Source organism: Lissotriton helveticus, chromosome 7, assembly GCF_964261635.1.
Source record: "Lissotriton helveticus chromosome 7, aLisHel1.1, whole genome shotgun sequence".
NCBI classification, from domain to species: domain Eukaryota; kingdom Metazoa; phylum Chordata; class Amphibia; order Caudata; family Salamandridae; genus Lissotriton; species Lissotriton helveticus.
This window is the reverse complement of record NC_136068.1, coordinates 1,253,894,971-1,253,914,536: the sequence shown is the minus strand read 5'-3', so window position 1 is coordinate 1,253,914,536 and position 19,566 is coordinate 1,253,894,971. Positions and strand designations below refer to the sequence as shown.

Genomic DNA, 19,566 nt, shown 5'->3' with positions numbered 1-19,566 from the left:
AATCAAGCATGTGCATGAAGGACATCTGGGTGCTACTTTTACAAAGAAAAGGGTGCGTCTCTCTTTCTGGTGGCCTTCCACGGACAGAGAAGTAGATGAGATTATTAGGTCTTGTGTTATTTGTTCCAGCTGTGACAAGACTGCTAAATTGCGTACTCCTCCTCTTTTTCCTATAGAATTGCTGTCTGCACCATGGGTGAAGCTGGGAGTTAACATTTTAGGTCCGTTTCATGCTCTTGATTCATCATCAAAGTTTCTTTAGTTCTTTTGGACTATTACTCAAAGTGACCGGAGGTAAAGTTTGTGAGGGAGGTGAGTTCAAGAACTGTAGTTGAGTTTCTAAATGATGTGTTTATGAAACAAGGTTTTCCTGAGTTCTTAGTGACAGATAGTGTTGCTTGTTTTGTTGTTTGTGAGGTTGAGGAGTTTCTTCTCACCTCTGGTATTAAGCACCTCAAACGTTCTCTGTACCACCCACAGAAAAATGGTCTCATTGAGCGGATTAATAGGATGCTTGGTGAGTGCATACAATGGGCTATTGCGAACAAATGTGTTGTTGCCAATTCCGTGAGAAGCATGCTTTGGTTTTACCGTACCACCTCTCATTCAACCACAAGGTTTTCACCTTTTGAGTTGTAATGTGGTTGGAAACTTCCACTTCTTTTTGTCCTAGTTGGATGAGCCAATGGGTCAAAGGCAGACAATGGACGAATGAGAGTGTCAGGGGCCATGTGAGTTTGGCTCAAAATAAACAGAAAACTTACTTTGACTCTAAGAAGTTTGTGAAAAACATGGAGATCAGTTTAGATGATTACGTCTGTGTTAAGAAACCTGTCCATGTAAGGAAGGGGGTCTTCCAAGTTTAGTCCACCTATTAACGTTGTAGATGTGAGAGAGAATTCTGTGAAACTTGTCAAGGGACAGTTGTGGAACAAGTGTTTTTGGTGAAGAATGGTTTGCAATGCAAGGATGTTGGAAACAAGGGTGGCGAAGGGAGTTTAGATTGTGCTGGCCCGCCCGTCCTGAGGCGTAGTGCTCGAGTTAGGAAATTTCCTTTTTGTTATAAAGTTTAATTTTTCTAATGTTTATGTGTTTTTTATTATAAGTCTTTCTTCCCACAGGTGCTGTATTTCTATCCGATATTGCTTTCATTTTATCTAGTTTCTTTTCTTTTCCTTTGGTTGTAAGTTTCTTTTTTACATTTTTATTTTGAGGGAAGACCCATGTAGTAGCCCGTGCTTGTTTAGAATGTCACTGGTAAAGAAACTCACTGCGTGAGGGTTTTGCACCAGGAGTTCTGGCCCAGGCAGTTGGTGTTTATCATGGATCTCTGAGGCTGCTCTGCTTGGTGGCTCAGCTGAAATATCAATAAAGATATATTCAACTTACCTGATGTTCCTGATATAACCACAACACAAACTTGCTGCGCTGGGCACTTGCTGAGCTAATAGTGAACAAAAGACTGTGCACGAGAGGAGACGGGCTGAATCTGTTAGAATGCTGGGCCACCTACCAAGATGAAATGGAGTCCCGAACAGACAATCGTACCCCTTCATTGTCTGCTTTTACACCATGCGAGGTAATACACTAGGGAGTCCCTCTCGTTTGGACATTACCACTAGGCCCTTCCATCTGATTAGTTTGATTGATGGCTGAGTGTTAAATCCATCTCCCAGGTCCTGCTTGGCGGTATGCAAGGGATGAAACCGATAACTGCTGAAGAGGCAAGGATGTGAGTCTTTGTCCCCGCAACAAGAGTATTACACTATGAGACTCTGCACTGTACACAGACCCACAAACACATGGGTGGGGGAGTAGGGTGGGAAGTTGTTCTTATTGTTCATACTGACTGTTCTGCTTAAAGTTCAACTAAGTATGTACTTGCGAAATTTTCTAACACATTTGAGGTAATGACAGGAGATGTTAGACAATATATTCAAGGCCCACTAATGGCACATATTTTGTTCTTTAATGAGACAGGCCGTCAGCTGCACCCGAATGTGGGAGTCACTTGGGTGGGGCGAATACTCTACAATCTATTCCTGGTGGCTATCTGGTTACATGTGACAATACTGTATATGGCTTCTTTCTGTTCTCACAGCGGATGATTTATGCATGCTGTTAAAGTTATTCATGTTCAGTACAACAAAGTGAACGAAATGCAATAAACATATTACAAACAAAAAACACTAGGGAAGTTTACCAGATGTCTGATCTGAATTAAGTTAAAACAAACCTATGACGGGCATTATGCATGTATTTGAAGCATGGTTGCATATCAAAAGTGACCAACATCATTTAATTTTTAACCACACTGGGTTTAAGAAGTTCAGAGGTCAATCTTAGGTCCTCAAACTGGAATAGACAGTCCTTTTTTAATCCATTCTGCTAATGCACGCTAATATGTCTGGGCGGTTGAAGTATTCTGGATGTCCCAAGTCTGTACACTGTTTTTTGATATAATTCAGACATTGGATTTCAATACATGAGGTCAGTTTAAGACAGTCTCTGATGATTTTGCAATCTAGAACTGTGTCATTGGTAGTCCAAATTGTGTGCCAAAGAAGAATTGGATGGATTCTGGCTGTGTCAGAAAGAAAGGAGGCCCCAAGATCAGAGTGGCTAATAAAAGTGGAACAACTCTTGGGTACAGAGACGAGATTCCTATAAAAAGAATTTTACACCAGTTGTTGTGGTTGACTATTGCTGAAACCCCAGACTCACACCCCATACAGCACTGTTGACAAACACTCGGCTTTGTAGATGGTTAGCATTTAGTTCTGGAGATTCCTGCCAAGTTTGGTTGCAAAGTTATAAGGTGCAGTAGTAGCTTTCATAAAAGGTGGCTTCCTAGCATTAATTGCCCATTTCCAGGAACCATACTTTTCAAACAAGATACCCAAATAGGAAAATGAGGAAGTAAAATGAATCGTAGTGCCACCGATCATGAGGTTGTGACACTTTGCTGGTTTCCTTCCATCTTCATTACATAGGTTTTGCTCAATTTAACTAATAGACCTAGATCCTGAATATAGTCGACAAAACAGGTGAGTAACCATTGTAGACCTAGGGGAGTCCGGGCCTTGAGTGCAACATCATCTGCATAGAGAAGGGCTGGAATTTGAACATGGACAATTTGTGGGAGATCTCTACAGTTCTCTGCTAGGACCGTGCCCAAACTTAATATACACAGCGAACCAAAAGGGAGCGAGGACACAGCCTTGTCTAAATTTCCTTACTATATTAAAGGAGCGGTTACATTCTCCATTAATATTTTGAATAACCAACACTGTATCATTTTATCAACTCCCCGTTTTCCTTTGTTCCCTATAGTTCTCATTGGCATGTTACATGTTCTGTTATGTGCATTGTCTGTACACATTGAGATGTTATATTCATATTTGTGATTATTTATACTTCATTGTGTAACAACGATATCAAAGTATTTACAGTTGCATCAATCCCATTGTGATATAGTTTTACACTATTTATGTCTGCTATTGTGTTACATTGTCTTGTTATTTTATGTATGTTTTCCACTTATTGATTGATGAATTTTGAGCCTCCTTTTTAACATTTTGTACTAATAAAATCGAACCTTTTCATAATTATTAATGGTACATTGGGTCGAGTACAATCATTTTTAATTTTGGGTCTTATAAAAACAATTGATTGACTAACATGTTGCCTAGAGATTTCCCATATTAACAATTACATTTTCCATTAAGGCCATACTGTACCCTGGCCCTACGCCCAAGTAAAGTTCCCTCTAAAACTGTATTATAGATGGGTCCAGGCCAAGCTCTGTCATGATAGACCACAATTTATAATGTAAAACACAATCAAAGGCACTTGATAGATCGACGAAAGCTAAAAACGTGTCCCTTTTTAATCAAGGTGCACTGTCCGACTAAGAGGTTGAGGTTTGATCCCTGTCCAATAGTCCCTAGTCAACTCCAGAAGCCATATTGTGAGGTAGAAATAATCTCATTGTTTTTTAGCCCATTCTTTAATCAGTTCAGGAGAGTAAGGTCTGCCACTTTCACCAGAGAATCAAGTAATAATATGGGGTGGTAGAAAGCTGGCTTTGATCTGTGACCTCTCTTGAAAATAGGAACAATTAGTGACTCTGACCGGGTATTAAAAAATCCACAGCTACAACATGCCCTAAGCACCTGGGTCAAGATGGGATTCCAAAGAGATACGTTTGCCTTGAATAGGTCGCCGGATATTTCATTTGTGCTGGTCAAAATGGCTCTAGTAACCTCGTCCAAAGTGAATGTAAGGCTAATGGAACTATTAGGTGGGTCCACAGGCACAAGAACTAAGTTGGGGATCCCATTGCTGCCAGTACCTTATTAAGGTAAGGATAGATTTTGTTGTAATGGATCGCCCACTTAGGTCTTTTTTTAAACATCTTTTTAATAGTTTTCATAGTGCATGCAGATAACAGATTATGACAGCCACAATCGCCCAATCAGTTTCAGTAATAGCAATCATCTTGGACCACTATCATCACCTAGATATGGACCATTAAGAGCACACCAGAAAGCTGCGCTGTCCTTATTTAGACTGGCTTCAATGAGGGACTCCCAAGCTTCATCGTTTAGAGCTTTTTTCCTCCCCTTAAGGGCTAGTTTGTATTCATATCTACACATTTGTGCTTCTTGTGTACACCTAGGAGATTTATGGAAAGCTTCATTAAGATGTTTGAGAGCCCTAGAGCCAGTGGAATTAAACCAGCCTTGACTACTGTGGGTTGATTTTTGCCTGGAGACCATTTGACATTCCTTAATCCCGCCTGTTATAATAAGGAAGGCTTTAAGAATATCATTGAGACAACAAGCTTCATCCAGGCATGCCTCTAAGGCCTCTTTACATTTAACTACCAATCTATCCAGAGATCATTGGTATTAACCTGTGTTCAGTGTAGAGCAATACCATTACATTTGACCAGTACAATATTATAGAAAATGCATTGTTTATCTACCATTTCTTGTTTCGTCACACAGCTGAAACTTAAATTGACACTCTGTGGGTGGAGGTCATGCAAAGAAATACTATGTGTGAGAAAATTAGACAGCAATGGGGAAGAACGATGTGATAACCACTTCCATTAAAAGTGCACTTAAAAGGGACTAAAGGGTCACACAGTGCATTACAAAAGGCATGTTCATATTTAAACAACAGATCATTTAGTTTAGTAATACAGCCATTATGAATAAAACGTGACTGCTCACAATCGTGGTTGTCCATCAAGCCGCAGACATTGTTGGAAGGCAAAGGGCACAAATAAATGTTAAAATCGCCACCCCAATGTATAGCAACTTTCTTCATATTATTTCTATAGATGGAATCCAAGTCTCGATCCAGCTGCCCAAGGATGATCAATAAGTCTCTAAGCAGAGCATTGTTGTAGAAGTTTATAAGCAGAAACTGATAGTAAGGCGAAATTTCGATGCCAATAATTTGAAAATATGAGTTGGTCGTCACAGTGGATATGTTGGAAAATGGCAAATAGTTAGAGATCTGAACACATAGACCACCCTTAGCTCTACCAGTTTTAGGAAGTACTGCTGGAACATGAAAAGTTCTATTACCGTTAATATGAACAGGCGCGACAACCCAAGCCTCCTGGAGGCATAGAATCTGAAAGTTAGTAAGAAATTCCATCCATCTGGGGAGTTAGCTTTTGCATGTAACCCCTACACATTCCATCATAGAGTTCTTCTGTAGGACTTACGTTGTACGTCAAGAACTGCTTCTAATGAAGAACTGCTCTGACCCGCCCCCCTCCGCCCCACCGACCAGCCTCAATGGATTTTAACTCAATGGCCGCTCAGTGTAGGCTGCTATTAGAAGTCTTATATGCTATTGGGAGGAAAATATGCATGTTTAAGAGGAGCTTTCAGATATTTTTGCATGTTCTTTGAGAAACAGCTACCCTAGAAATATTGCAATTAAACTGGAAACAAATGTTTTCCTTGGGTGAAAGGATTTTGACTCCCCCTACATCTAACAGCCCAGTCACAAATCTATTTATATGTCCGGCCCTTTGTCAAACTTATGTAACTAGAGGCATAAGCAGAATGGGTTTGGTAAAAGAGTGTGAAGTGCTCCCCTAAAGTCCTCACAGCAAAATCCCTTTACATCTTCTGAATAATTCTCTGTGTTTCTCTGGAATACCAGGATCCTTTAAATATTTACAAACAGCTCCAGGTTGGTACCATGTGCCCTTCTGACTTTGTTGGAAAAGTGAATGGTGTTCCAATATCTTTTACATATGACAGTATTGCTAATTCTAGGTTTAGACTTACCTGTGATATTATATTGGCATATGTGATAAAGGCGAAGTAATCGGCTGATGAAGTGCATCACCAAGAGATAACTATGCTCCTCTGCTATGCTTCATGTATTCATCCGTCAGGATTGAAGCACATACAAAAAATGGTCCGATTATCGTTGCATGCAGGCAGATGGGAGCACGCTACACACACCCATACATATAGCGACCTGGTTTTCGGCTCCTTTACGTTTTATTACAACTATTAATTCCAGAGATGCCTTCAGTGGTGTGGTGTCAATTAGAGGGAGCACTATGAGTCCCAGCATGCCAGGGGCTAGTAGATGTGATTGTTAAGTGATACACACTTCAGCCCACCAACTGGTGATCCCTGGTGTGATGCGCCAACTGAGACGCCATGCAAGATACAGCCATAGAGATGATGTTCAGCAGGTGTTACAGTAAAATTGTATTTCTGGGGCTGCTGCCCAGCTACAGAAAAACTCCGGTTGTTGTGCTCTACAGCGCCAACTAAAAGGAGGACACCTCAAGGTGTGGGGAACATTCAAGGGCAGTTATTGTGGCCTGTGAACCATCCTTGGCCATTTGTGGTCCATTACAGGCATAATGTTGGCCATTCTTGGAATACTGTTTGTGTCATCAACATGATGGTGTCTATCCTGGCAAAATAGTGTCTCTGGCATAATGTACATCATTTGTGGTGTACTCTGGGTGGCTTGGCATGATGGTGACCATTTGCTGCAACCCGTAGTATATTTGAGCATTCTTGCATTATAGAGCACATCCCTGGCAATTTGTGGCAATTCCTAATACAGTTGTGGCCATGACTCGCACAGCTTGTAGACAGGATGGTGCTCTCCTGCTATTCAGCGACTATTTCCTACTAGAATTTATGAATATATGTTTTCCAGCATTATTTTCTTTGATCAGGTAGAGACCATACTGGGGAAAAAATCCATCAATATCTTTGTGATTGTTAGATCTGGGGGTCTCTAGTTGGCAGAGGTAGGTACCAAATAGGGACCCTTGCTTCTAGTCAGGGTAAGGGGGATACACTCTTTAGATAACCCCTGCTCACCCCCTTGTTAGCTTGGCACGAGCAGACAGGCTTATCAAAGGCAATATGTAAAGCAGTTGAACCAACACTCGCAGTGACACAGTGAAAACACCACAAATGGACTCCACACCAGTTTAGAAAAATAAAGTATCTTTATCTAAACTACACAAGACCAAAATGACAAAAATCCAACACACAGAGTTCAAGAATATGATTTTAAAAAAGTTCTAGGATTTGCGTCAAAATAGTCTACAGTTGCGTCACGTTTAGCCCAAAGTACCTGTAGATGCAACAAAAGTTCCAAATGGAAGCTGCAGCATTAATCAACAAGCGATGCATCACTCCTGAGACCCTGGGGAGGCGATGCGACAGCCCCGCAGGAAGCAGCAGGCGTGTTGCGATGAATCATGTCTGTATGGGGAGGGATGCGATACCTTGTATGGATCCGGTGCGCAGGTTCGGTAGGAAGCGACTCGCACGGTCACAATACGATGATCTTCGGGACGGCGATGATCTCAGGTGCGGCGGCGATGCGCGACGCAGCGCGATCTTCTCCTCTCGCGGCCCCTTGATGCGATGGCTCTGCGACGATGTTCGCAGTGACGTGATGCGGTCCGCAAGAAAGCAGTGCGGCGATCTCACCCAGTGACGACAGGCTCTGCGACGATACTCGCAGCAACAGGAATCTTCCCGCCCCGGGGCGAAGCGTTCCGCAAGCGAACAATGTGTCGGTTCTTGCAGCGGCAAAAGGCGCTGCAACGATCTTGATCTTCGCGGCGGTGGTAGTTTCTTCCCACTGTCGGGGAAGCGCTCCGCAAGCAAGCGATGCGTGAAAATTGCAAATCTTCTTCTTTTCTTCTTGTCCAGCTCCTCAAACAGCAGGCACAACTTCCAGAGGCCCCACAGTTGGATCAAGCACTCTAGGAAGGGCAGACCTCATACAGTACAGGGGGAAGCTGGGGGTGAAATCCTTTTGTTCCTGGGACTTCTGAACAGGAGGCCAGCTCTCCTCAGGCCCTTGGAGATATCTTCAAGCAAGGGGACACAGCAACAGCAAAGTCCTTCCCCTTCAGTCTTCCAGCTTTCTCCTTTGCAGAGGTTCCTTCTTGATTCCAGGATGATCTAATTTTCTGTAGTCTGGGTAGCCCTTTTTATACCAGTCTTTCCTTTGTTCTCTGGAGGCAGAGAGGCCTTGGCTTAGTCAGAACCAGTTCTGGTCAGTCCTGGAGCACTTTGTTTTCCTGACTTCTTCTTTCCTTTCAGAGAGAGGGGCAGGGCCGCCAGCCACCCAGCAAGAGGTGGAGCCAGCATTGTGGAAGGCAGGCACAGCCCTATTCAGGCCCAGGTGCTATCCCCTCCCACCACTCAAAATGCAGATGCAGCTATTCAGCCTAGGGCTGACTCATCTAGCCTCCTGGGGGCTCCCCAGCCCCTGTCACTCACAAACCAGACAGTCAATTTACAAATAGGCCAAGGCACACAGAAAGGTCAGACAAGAGAACAGCCACTTTCTAAAAGTGTTGTTCTCAAACACAGGATTTAAAAATCATCCTTCCTAAAAGATAGGTTATTAAATTCTGAGTTCAGGGATACCAGACTTTAATTTTCTATCTTGCTCCTATGGGAAGATATGCAGGTAAACATTATACACAGCATTCCCCATTATAGCCTATGGACAACATAGCCCTCTCAATAGTGAAAAACAAAATTGGCAGTATCTCACTATCAGGGCATGTCACCTACATCAGGACATGCCCCATCTTTCATATACACTCTACCCTGCCCAGGGGGGTGCCTTGGGCCTTCCATAGGGGTGTCCAATGTGTACAGAAAGGGAAGGGTTAGGCCTGGCCAGTGGGGACACTGGTCAGGTCAGCATGGCAGTTAGCAACTGCCTACAGGCACTGTGGTGGCAGGCCTGAGACACTATTTTAGAGCTACTTGTGTGGGTGGCACAACCAGTGCTGCAGGCCCACTAGTACCATTTGAATCACCAGCCCTAGCACACTCAGTGCACTTTACTAGGGCCTTACTGGTAAAACAAATATGCCAATCATGGATCACCAATCACATTAACTATTTATACAGAGAGCATATGCACTTTAGCACTGATCAGTACTGGTAAAGTGCCCAGAGTCCTATTGCCAACAGCCACAGGTCAGGAAAAATAAAGGAGGAAGAAGCAAAATGTTTTGGGATAACCCTGCAAAAGTGAGATTTCCAACAGTGATCAAATGCAATATATACTCTTCATAGTTTAGAAACAGTGCAGCAAGACGAACATTCATGCCAGATGTACTGTTTTAGAAGTAAAGTAAAAGTCTTCTCTGGTGCTTTGGTAAATTGACAAGCTCCTACTTGATGTTTTCAGGTGGAACCAGCTGGACCTGGCCATTGTGCTGCTGTCGATCATGGGAATCACATTGGAAGAGATTGAAGTCAATGCATCTTTACCCATTAACCCCACCATCATCCGAATAATGAGAGTCCTGCGCATCGCTCGTGGTAGGTCAATGATTCATACACATGGGCAAAAATCATGGTAAGTTAGAGATAGGGCCGCATTTAACACAGTGGCTTGAGTTGTCTATACACGCATGATTTCTTTTACTACCCAAAGAAACCGTTTTACCAACCTCAGAATGTTGAAAGATAGAGAAAATAATCAATACGGTTCTGAGCCTATTCCTTGCAGTTTGCAGGCAGCTCTTTGATGCCTGTTCATAGCTCACTGTGCTATATAAGAAAGGGTTGTATTTTCTGAATTGCAAGTAACAAAAGGTTCTCTGCACCAAAAGAAGTAACCCTGTGAGCTATCGACCTAGAATACACATCTGTGATCTGCATGTTGCATGTTGCGCTAGACAGCAATACATTGACCTTCTGTGCTACTTTGTGATAAACTGTGACTGAATAAAACACCTAGCTAACGAGTACATTAACCCCCATAGTTATCTTGCCATTCTCATCATCTACTAAGCATTGCTGGGCACAGAAAGACCTCTGCAAGTTGCTCTTGTCCCACCTGTCACGCCACCTTGTTTGCCCTGTCCTCCACTCCCATCAGAGTGCACATGGCAAGTCCACCCCCTCCCTCCCCCACAAGCTTGGCACCCAGAGTGGCGGCCCCAGTCGTGCCGACCCAAAGTAATTAAAGCTTTTTAGAAATGGCGAATGTTCTTTCTAAACATATTTAAATGTAGAGCGGAGGAAGACAAATGTTAGCTGTTATTTAAGCATGATTGTGTTAGTTTCCCCCATGCAGTTACACCCATTCTGAGATGACGATAGATGGTGGCTGTTATTGCCCTGAAGGTAAGGGCAATAAGGCTAATACCCTCATCACCTTTTCTTCTCCCCCAGAGTGAATGCAGCTCGTCTTATAAGAGGAGATAAACACCTCCTGCACATCTTCAACCCTTTTCACGCACGCTGCTCTCCATGCCCGGCTGTGCCGGCCCCTTCCTTCACTAAGCGGAATGCAAGCCCTGACAGACAGTAGAAAACAGACAAACACGTCCGTTTGTTTTTGTTACTGGCCATTTGGGACTGACATTGCCCTCAAGCAGGACCACTGGAATCATGTGGCAGAGAAGGACCATATTATGAGACAGGGTTAACTAAATTATGCAGCCATGAAAGGCAAAATATGCAGCATAATGCGGCACCTTTTGTCATAGCATTACTTTATTATTTTGTCATCTTTACACCTGGTAGCAGTGCCTGAGAAAAGAGCTCACCTTAATTAGTACCAATATAACACCCAATACACCAATAAGCACATGAAAGATGACCAGTCAAGCTTTGCACAAAGCCTTCTGGTCCGTAGGAACATGAGTCGCCACATGTTATGTAAATTCTGATATGTTTGATCTAGAAACAATATTTTTGTGTTAAAATCAGCAGATTATATGGCAGATTATAGATGATGTGGCAAAAGCGGCAAATCCATAATTATGCAAAAATCGCAGCAGAATTCCAGTTGCCCTGCCCTCTAGTGCCAGGAAAGGGAGCGGGCTGCACAGCAGGACACAGACAATATCTTGTTTTGGGAACTGTCATTTACAATGCTGGTGGGACCACGTGTTCTGTTACCCGCAAGCGTTACCACGCTTGCCTGCTTGCGTTACCGCGTATATGAGTGGAAATGGCAGTCAGAGCTCTAGATTCAAAGCAGATTTGTGGGGAGAATGGAAGGAGGAACAGGAAGGTTTGGGAGGCTTCTTGTTAAGCAGGGCCGGATTTTAGGGCTCAGGGCGGGGAGCTCGGGGTAGTTTTTGGGGCTCGGGGCAGGGGGGTGGTGTTCGGTCAGTATTTAGAGCTGGGGACCGCTTTTAGGCCTGGGGTGGGTTGGGGGTGGGTTTAGGTAGTTTTTATGGCTGCAGTCGTTTGCAGGGCAGAGGACCAGGTTTTAGGGCTCAGAGCAGGGGGCAGGGGTGTAATCTTCACCATGCGTATGCCTTCACTAATTATGCCTTTATAACGAAATTCGTTGTAAAGGCATGCGTGGTAAAGACGCATCATAGTAAAGACCGCGTTGTTAAGGCATGCGATATAATCACAAGCGTGGTTCCATCATACAACCCCTTCTTTTAAATAATCCAGTGCCGGGGCAGGGGAAGGATTGAGGGAGATATGGGGAAGGGAAGGTGCAAGAATAGCTGGAGCCTTTTGATTGGCTAATAAAAGATTCACATTTCTTTTCATGTCTGCGCAAGACTTCTGTTCTACGGCTTGTAAACCTATGCATGTAAAATGATTCAGAATTGATTAAATATATCGCTATATCTTATTATCATTGCCCTTGTTTTCCAAAGTCCATTTCGGAATTACTATGCCATTTGTGGATACAAACAATATCACTTTTTGTTTGCAGTTCTAAAGCTATTAAAGATGGCTGTAGGAATGCGAGCACTGCTGGACACCGTTCTTCAGGCACTACCTCAGGTAATTCATCTGCGCTCACTGGGGAACGTTGCATCCTATTTGCACTTTTGTGAGATACAGCCTCTGCGCAATGTTCATGAATGTCTGACATGTCTAATACAGGCCGGCAACCTTTCCGCAGAACAGATGGCAAGCCTGGAAGTGATGTTGAACTGGTTACTGGTTACTTACCAGTAATCTTCAGTGACCGGTTAATTTCTTCCTGCCCCCATCTTCTTCGCCCCAGTCCGTACCTGTGGAGTCAATACCCAAGCAGCCTTCAAACACACAGTAAATAGAAGACACCAGTATCACAGCTCATCATGTAATCTGCTGCACCTTCTGCGTTTATTTATACTTGTCACAGGGCTGTCCACAGAAACATTTGAAGATATGGAGAGACCGGTGGGAGGAATGAGGGATACGGCTAGAGCAGTGCACAGAGAGGCCGTGGGCTGATGATGGTGGGGTTCTGGGATTATGTGAGATGGGCAATATCACAATACAAACATGATGATTGGGTTCTCGGGTTTTCCGGACTTTGGCCGTGGAATAGGATGTAATGTCTTCCTGCCTTCTTTTTGTAGTGTAATGTATACTTATATTCTGCATTGGTTCTGCGCTCACCATGCTGCTTCCTCATTTGAAGTTGTAAAATGAATAACATGTTTTCCACAAAAAAAGAGCCGACTCGTGAGAACGGGGAACTGGCAGGGGTGGTGGGGCTTCGGGGGTCCTCCTGTGGTCCCCAACAAAGACAGACCAGGGTGCCCAGGTGGGAACGGGCATCCAGCTATGAAACTAAAGACCGCAGTAATGAAAAAAAAGCAGGAAGTAAAAGGAGCATCTCAGAATCGGCTTGGGTGCATGATATAATTGCCTTATGGCTCCAGTGATGCCCAGGAATGGCAGGGGTACCACAACATGCGGCACAGTTCCCTAGGGTCTTCAAGACGCACAGCAACCCCCAAAAGAGCCTCCACAGAGTTTCTCTCATCCGTTGCCCTAAGTCTCCTAGGGTTTTTTGGATGAACCCGGGGCTATATTGTTTTAACAGGCATTCCTAGAGCTGGAGCTTTCGTTCAGAGGCGCTGGAGTGCAAGGACCTGTGTTGGTGGGTCCGAAGGCTACGCTTGCAGCATGCTAAAAGTGGAGGATAGACTCATGCACACATTAAGTTAAAGTTATAACACTTTGTTGACAATGACAACTGACAATGGAATGCTGTGTGCTTTAATCAAGGTTATGACAGGGTTAATAGTCAATCAGTACATGACTTAAGGAATGTCGTTGACATGTTTTGAAATGCTTCATTGACAATCATAAAGTAAACACCGATTCATGACAGGCCTTAATGAATGTCACTCTATGATGGTACCACTCCTAGGGGTTTGATGGTGTTGCATTTGTCTTGTATGGTATATGTTTGCTTTTCTGAGTGAGGTGACACGCTGATAGAGCCAGTAGGCCGCCATTTGATAACTGCACCCCTTATATTGTATCAAGTATTTGTGGGTAATATTATGACCTTAGAGGTCAGAGCTCACTATGGGTGTGAACCATTAGGAGTATGTCATCATAGGTATTTCACTTATCATTGTGTATATATTTGTAAATTATTGCGTAGTATTAAGCAGTGTGTGAGTAATAAAGTACTTTAAGTCAGAACACTGACTGGAACTGATTAATTAGGTGTTGTTTGTTGCATACTTGCAGACTGGGGTACTAGCCCACACAACTGCCACTTAGTAACGTATCGGACAGCTCTGCCCCGCTACCTTTAGAGAGTCAATTCAAGTGTTACTACAGGATACTTGGTTTCCATTGGATGGAAGGATGTAAACTTATTACATGTGAAGGGCCCACATTCTTCCCAACTATTACCCCATTTTCTCACACTGTATTCAGAATTATGTGTTTATGTTTATTACTAGAGCCTGTCTATATGCCAGACCAAGAAAGTGGCACTCTGCGTAACATTGAATGGTGAGAAACTGCTGCAGGTTACTTCTGCAGTCTACAATATTACTGTGTGCACACCATGGATTTAACAAAAAAAAGACATAATATTAAACAGCTATTTTCTCACTGCCTCTTAAAAACACAATTACATTTAAAAAATCACATTTTCCGTTACTGCTTTAAAACATGCACAAAGCTTTGATATTGATGAAATCAAACTGCCAAAAGAATTGAACAGGCATGAAAAAATCAAATAATTCTGTCAGATGAGGTGCTTCACACTGTGCCGATCTCCTGAGCCCAGTTAGATGTTAGCTATCCTTCATCCAGATGTTACAAGATAAACAGTACAGAATTATCTAAACAGCTCTTTCTCACACCTGGGGCCATATTACACAAAGTGTCCCAGGGAGCACAAAGGGCGTTTGTGCCCGCTTTGCGTGCCCCAGGGGCACTTGGTATTACAGAAAGGGACTCTAAAATAGAAAGAACAAACAACCCTGCCAGAATAAATCACAAAAGGTCCCCTAGGGGATCCAAAAAATTATAAATGGGGTGACATCAACTATGTATCAGAGCCAAAGACATCACTGATGTTTAAGTCCATTATTATTATTTTTTTTAATATATTTTCAGTTTAGACATTTCTTAGATTAGATATATTCCATATACTAACAGTTAGGATTTATTGGATAAAACGGACAAAGGAGAGAGGATATTTGATCCGATATATCTAAGAGACAGGTTAAATCTATATAAGTGTTCCACACACTCCCATACATACAAGGTCCATATACATACACACAAATACTCGGGAATTCAATTAAAAACACATTCGCTCATGCACAACAATCAGATTTGTACAACAAAGCCTGCAACCGATAGAGGGAATTATGGTTGCATGGGCAAGGGTGCAGTTTATGGAGGCAGTGCTGATGGAAAAAGCGCTGTCCACAGGGACTAGGATGCTGCCGTCCATATGAATCAGGCCGACGCGCGTTTCGGTGTTAGGCCGAAGTAGGCCGCACCTTCGTCAGGGCAGGGGTGTACAACCTGGGAGGGGGACAGACAAGCTGTGAATAAAAAACATTATATATTTCTTATTACAATGATCACATATGGATTTAAAACAACCAATTTCAACATAAATAATACATCCGATATTTTGCTCATTCCTGTTAACAGATATCTTTTAGATATGTATGTCAAGGCTCTGATATCATATATTCACTCCTATATTTAGTCTTCCCATGATGGAGAAGCCAGTAGTCATAACATGATAGACCAGGAAGAAGGTGGGTATATCCGCATTCTAAACTTTCAACACTCATTCGCTATCTTTTATGGTTCATTCACACTTATCATAGATGCCGCTACACTTCCCTAAAATGTTCACAAAGGTATACCATCATGGTGCCAGAGTGGGCTTAAATATAAAATATAAGCCATAAAGGTTTTTTCTTTAGATATTCATCGAAAGGTGCTATCGCTATACCTAGGCAGGGCCGGGATAGGCTTAGGTATAGAGTATCTGCCAAAGGTTTTTTTTTTTTTAATGTTAATCAAATGGCGCTATCATAATGGAGAACGAGGATTCCAAGAGGGGTAACACATATGAATCCAGATAACATAAAAGGGTACTTACAGACGGAGAGTCAGGGATGAAGATTGGTAAGAAACCACGTATATCCGGACAGATATTCGATCTCAGGTATTCTAAGCAGTAAATGGAACAAATATATCCGTTAAAGACACAGCATATTCCCTGTGTTTAACGATAGAACCCAGAAACTTAGACTATTATACTAGGGTTGGAAAGTACCTGATATTAAAGAGATATTCAACCACATTTGGGGTTCAGAGGGTCCATGGTTGATACAGTGCTTCAGTGGAATTTTAAAAATGATAATGGAGTAATCGATTTTTTCTTCCCCATTCAGGTCGGGTTGTGCTAAAGGGGGGATCGTCTGCATGGGTACAAAAGGACAGAGAGGTCGACATGCTTAGAAAATATATGTATAGATCCAATTATTCATTAGAAATTCATATTTTCAGAGTTCTCATTAGTTTTTTAAGAATTCGACCATATTTTTCCTATGTATGAGGGTAGCTTGTATGCATCAACCTAATTGCTCGTTGGGAAACCCGTAACGCTAAAGTTGTCAATCTCTATAGAGTGGACAGCCATCTTCTTATATCTCATGTATATATGGACTTTTTATGTCCAATATTCGGCCTGGTTCGAATAAACACGAGAGGGCTCTAGAGTGATGATTACATATTTAAAAGAAGAGGTTAGGGTTCGCATGGTAATTCCCAGTGTTGTAGCTCATCCAATACCTTTATATTGTATGGAGATGTCCCCGCATGGAATGTATCAGCATTCTAGGCTTCCGCATAAATGTAATAAAAACTGTGGGGAAATGAGAAAGGCGTCATTATACTGTTTACTGCAAGAAATTAATCACTAAAGGTTTTTGCATCGGGTCATAGCTAGCGATTATTCTTTGTAGATGGAATGATTATTTTGGGACTCGAACAGGGTCGGGTACTGGCCCAACAGTAATATGCAGGGCTCACCTTATTAAAAACCCGATTTCCAGCCGGAAGGGTAACAATAACGGTGAGTTCGTCTGCCGATCAGGAACTCCCTAATATCAGCAGTCCGGTGGAAGAAAATTCCTAGGATGAACATAAACAAACGGGAATAATTATAGCTTCCCACAGGGAGAGCCTCTCGTTCTAAGTGATAAGGGCGTGGATATCGACGGCTTACCGGGCAGGTTTCAATTGAAGAATTTCCGGGCAGCACGGCGACAGACCCTCGTCTCGTGGTGAATCAGAGTCCAGGGAAGCACTCTAATGATGAAAAAACTGCGGTTTTATATAGGACACAAAATTGGTTCAACTCAATTCAGATGGTGATCGCGGGTGGATGTAGAAGACGGACCAAAAGCCTTCATTACCATATCGGGCGTCATCTTGTAATGATAGTTTCCAGTCCAAGTAAAGATCAAGAGTAGAGAGAAAGAAAGGACCGACAGAGATCGTATCTGCAATATGCGCCATCTTGGAAAGATCTCAAATATATGTTCTAATGTGGTTAAAGGAAAGGGACAATTCCCCGAGTAATGCATAGAGCCTGCTTCATATGATCTATAGATCATCCTGAAGCACCTCCCCAAACTGATTCAAAAAGGGCAATACATTCCCAAATAGAGGGGAGATATAAGGTAGTTAATTACTCTATATGTTCACAGTCAGAATTTCCTTATACTGAAAAAGATTTTTTTATTTTTAAATTTCTCAAGGATTAAACGGAAATTCTGACTGTGAACATATAGAGTAATTAACTACCTTATATCTCCCCTCTATTTGGGAATTTATTGTCCTTTTTGAATCAGTTTGGGGAGGTGCTTCAGGTATGATCTATAGATCATATGAAGCAGGCTCTATGCATTACTCGGGGATTGTCCCTTTACTTTAACCACATTAGAACATATATTTGAGACCTTTCCAAGATGGCGCATATTGCAGATACGATCTCTGTCGGTCCTTTCTCTATCTCTACTCTTGATCTTTACTTGGACTGGAAACTATCATTACAAGATGACGCCCGATATGGTAATGAAGGCTTTTGGTCCGTTTTTTTCATCATTCGAATGCTTCCCTGGACTCTGATTCACCACGAGACGAGGGTCCGTCGCCGTGCTGCCCGGAAATTCTTCAATTGAAACCTGCCCCGGTAAGCCGTCGTTATCCACGCCCTTATCACTTAGAACGAGAGGCTCTCCCTGTGGGAAGCTATAATTATTCCCGTTTGTTTATGTTCATCCTAGGAATTTTCTTCCACCGGACTGCTGATGTTAGGGAGGTCCTGATCGGCAGACAAACTCACCGTTATTGTTACCCTTTAGGCTGGAAATCGGGTTTTTAATAAGATGAGCCCTGCATATTACTGTTGGGCCAGTACCCGACCCTGTTCGAGTCCCAAAATAATCATTCCATCTACAAAGAATAATCGCTAGCTATGACCCGATGCAAAAACCTTTAGTGATTAATTTCTTGCAGTAAACAGTATAATGACGCCTTTCTCATTTCCCCACAGTTTTTATTACATCTATGCGGAAGCCTAGAATGCTGATACATTCCATGCGGGGACATCTCCATACAATATAAATGTATTGGATGAGCTAAAACACTGGGAATTGCCATGAGAACCCTAACCTCTTCTTTTAAATATGTAATCATCACTCTAGAGCCCTCTCGTGTTTATTCGAACCAGGCCGAATATTGGACATAAAAAGTCCATATATACATGAGATATAAGAAGATGGCCGTCTACTCTATAGAGATTGACAACTTTAGCTTTACGGGTTTCCCAACGAGCAATTAGGTTGATGCATACAAGATACCCTCATATATAGGAAAAATATGGTCGAATTCTTAAAAAACTAATGAGAACTCTGAAATTATGAATTTCTAATGAATAATTGGATCTATACATATATTTTCTAAGCATGTCGACCTCTCTGTCCTTTTGTACCCATGCAGACGATCCCCCCTTTAGCACAACCCGACCTGAATGGGGAAGAAAAAATCGATTACTCCATTATCATTTTTAAAATTCCACTGAAGCACTGTATCAATCATGGACCCTCTGAACCCCAACTGTGGTTGAATATCTCTTTAATATCAGGTACTTTCCAACCCTAGTATAATAGTCTAAGTTTCTGGATTCTATCGTTAAACACAGGGAATATGCTGTGTCTTTAACGGATATATTTGTCCCCTTTACTGCCTAGAATACCTGAGATCGAATATCTGTCCGGATATACGTGGTTTCTTACCAATCTTCATCCCTGACTCTCCGTTTGTAAGTACCCTTTTATGTTATCTGGATTCATATGTGTTACCCCTCTTGGAATCCTCGTTCTCCATTATGATAGCGCCATTTGATTAACATAAAAAAAAAAAAAACCTTTGGCAGATACTCTATACCTAAGCCTATCCCGGCCCCGCCTAGGTATAGCGATAGCAACTTTCGATGAATATCTAAAGAAAAAACATTTATGGCTTATATTTTATATATAAGCCCACTCTGGCACCATGATGGTATACCTTTGTGAACATTTTAGGGAAGTGTAGCGGCATCTATGATAAGTGTGAATGAACCATAAAAGATAGCGAATGAGTGTTGAAAGTTTAGAATGCGGATATACCCACCTTCTCCCTGGTCTATCATGTTATGACCGCTGGCTTCTCCATCATGGGAAGACTAAATATGGGAGTGAATATATGATATCAGAGCCTTGAC

At 42.4% G+C, this 19,566-nt stretch overlaps 1 protein-coding gene across 1 annotated transcript in view; it reads left to right on the top strand.

Annotated features, from left to right (window-relative positions):
• CACNA1G (calcium voltage-gated channel subunit alpha1 G) overlaps positions 1-19,566 on the top strand; it is a 1,349,169-nt gene that overhangs the window by 1,201,860 nt on the left and 127,743 nt on the right. The window contains exons 29-30 of the mRNA XM_078654430.1: positions 9,733-9,866; positions 12,238-12,308. Coding sequence (XP_078510556.1) covers positions 9,733-9,866; positions 12,238-12,308 — 205 coding nt within the window. The remainder of the gene's footprint in view (positions 1-9,732; positions 9,867-12,237; positions 12,309-19,566) is intronic.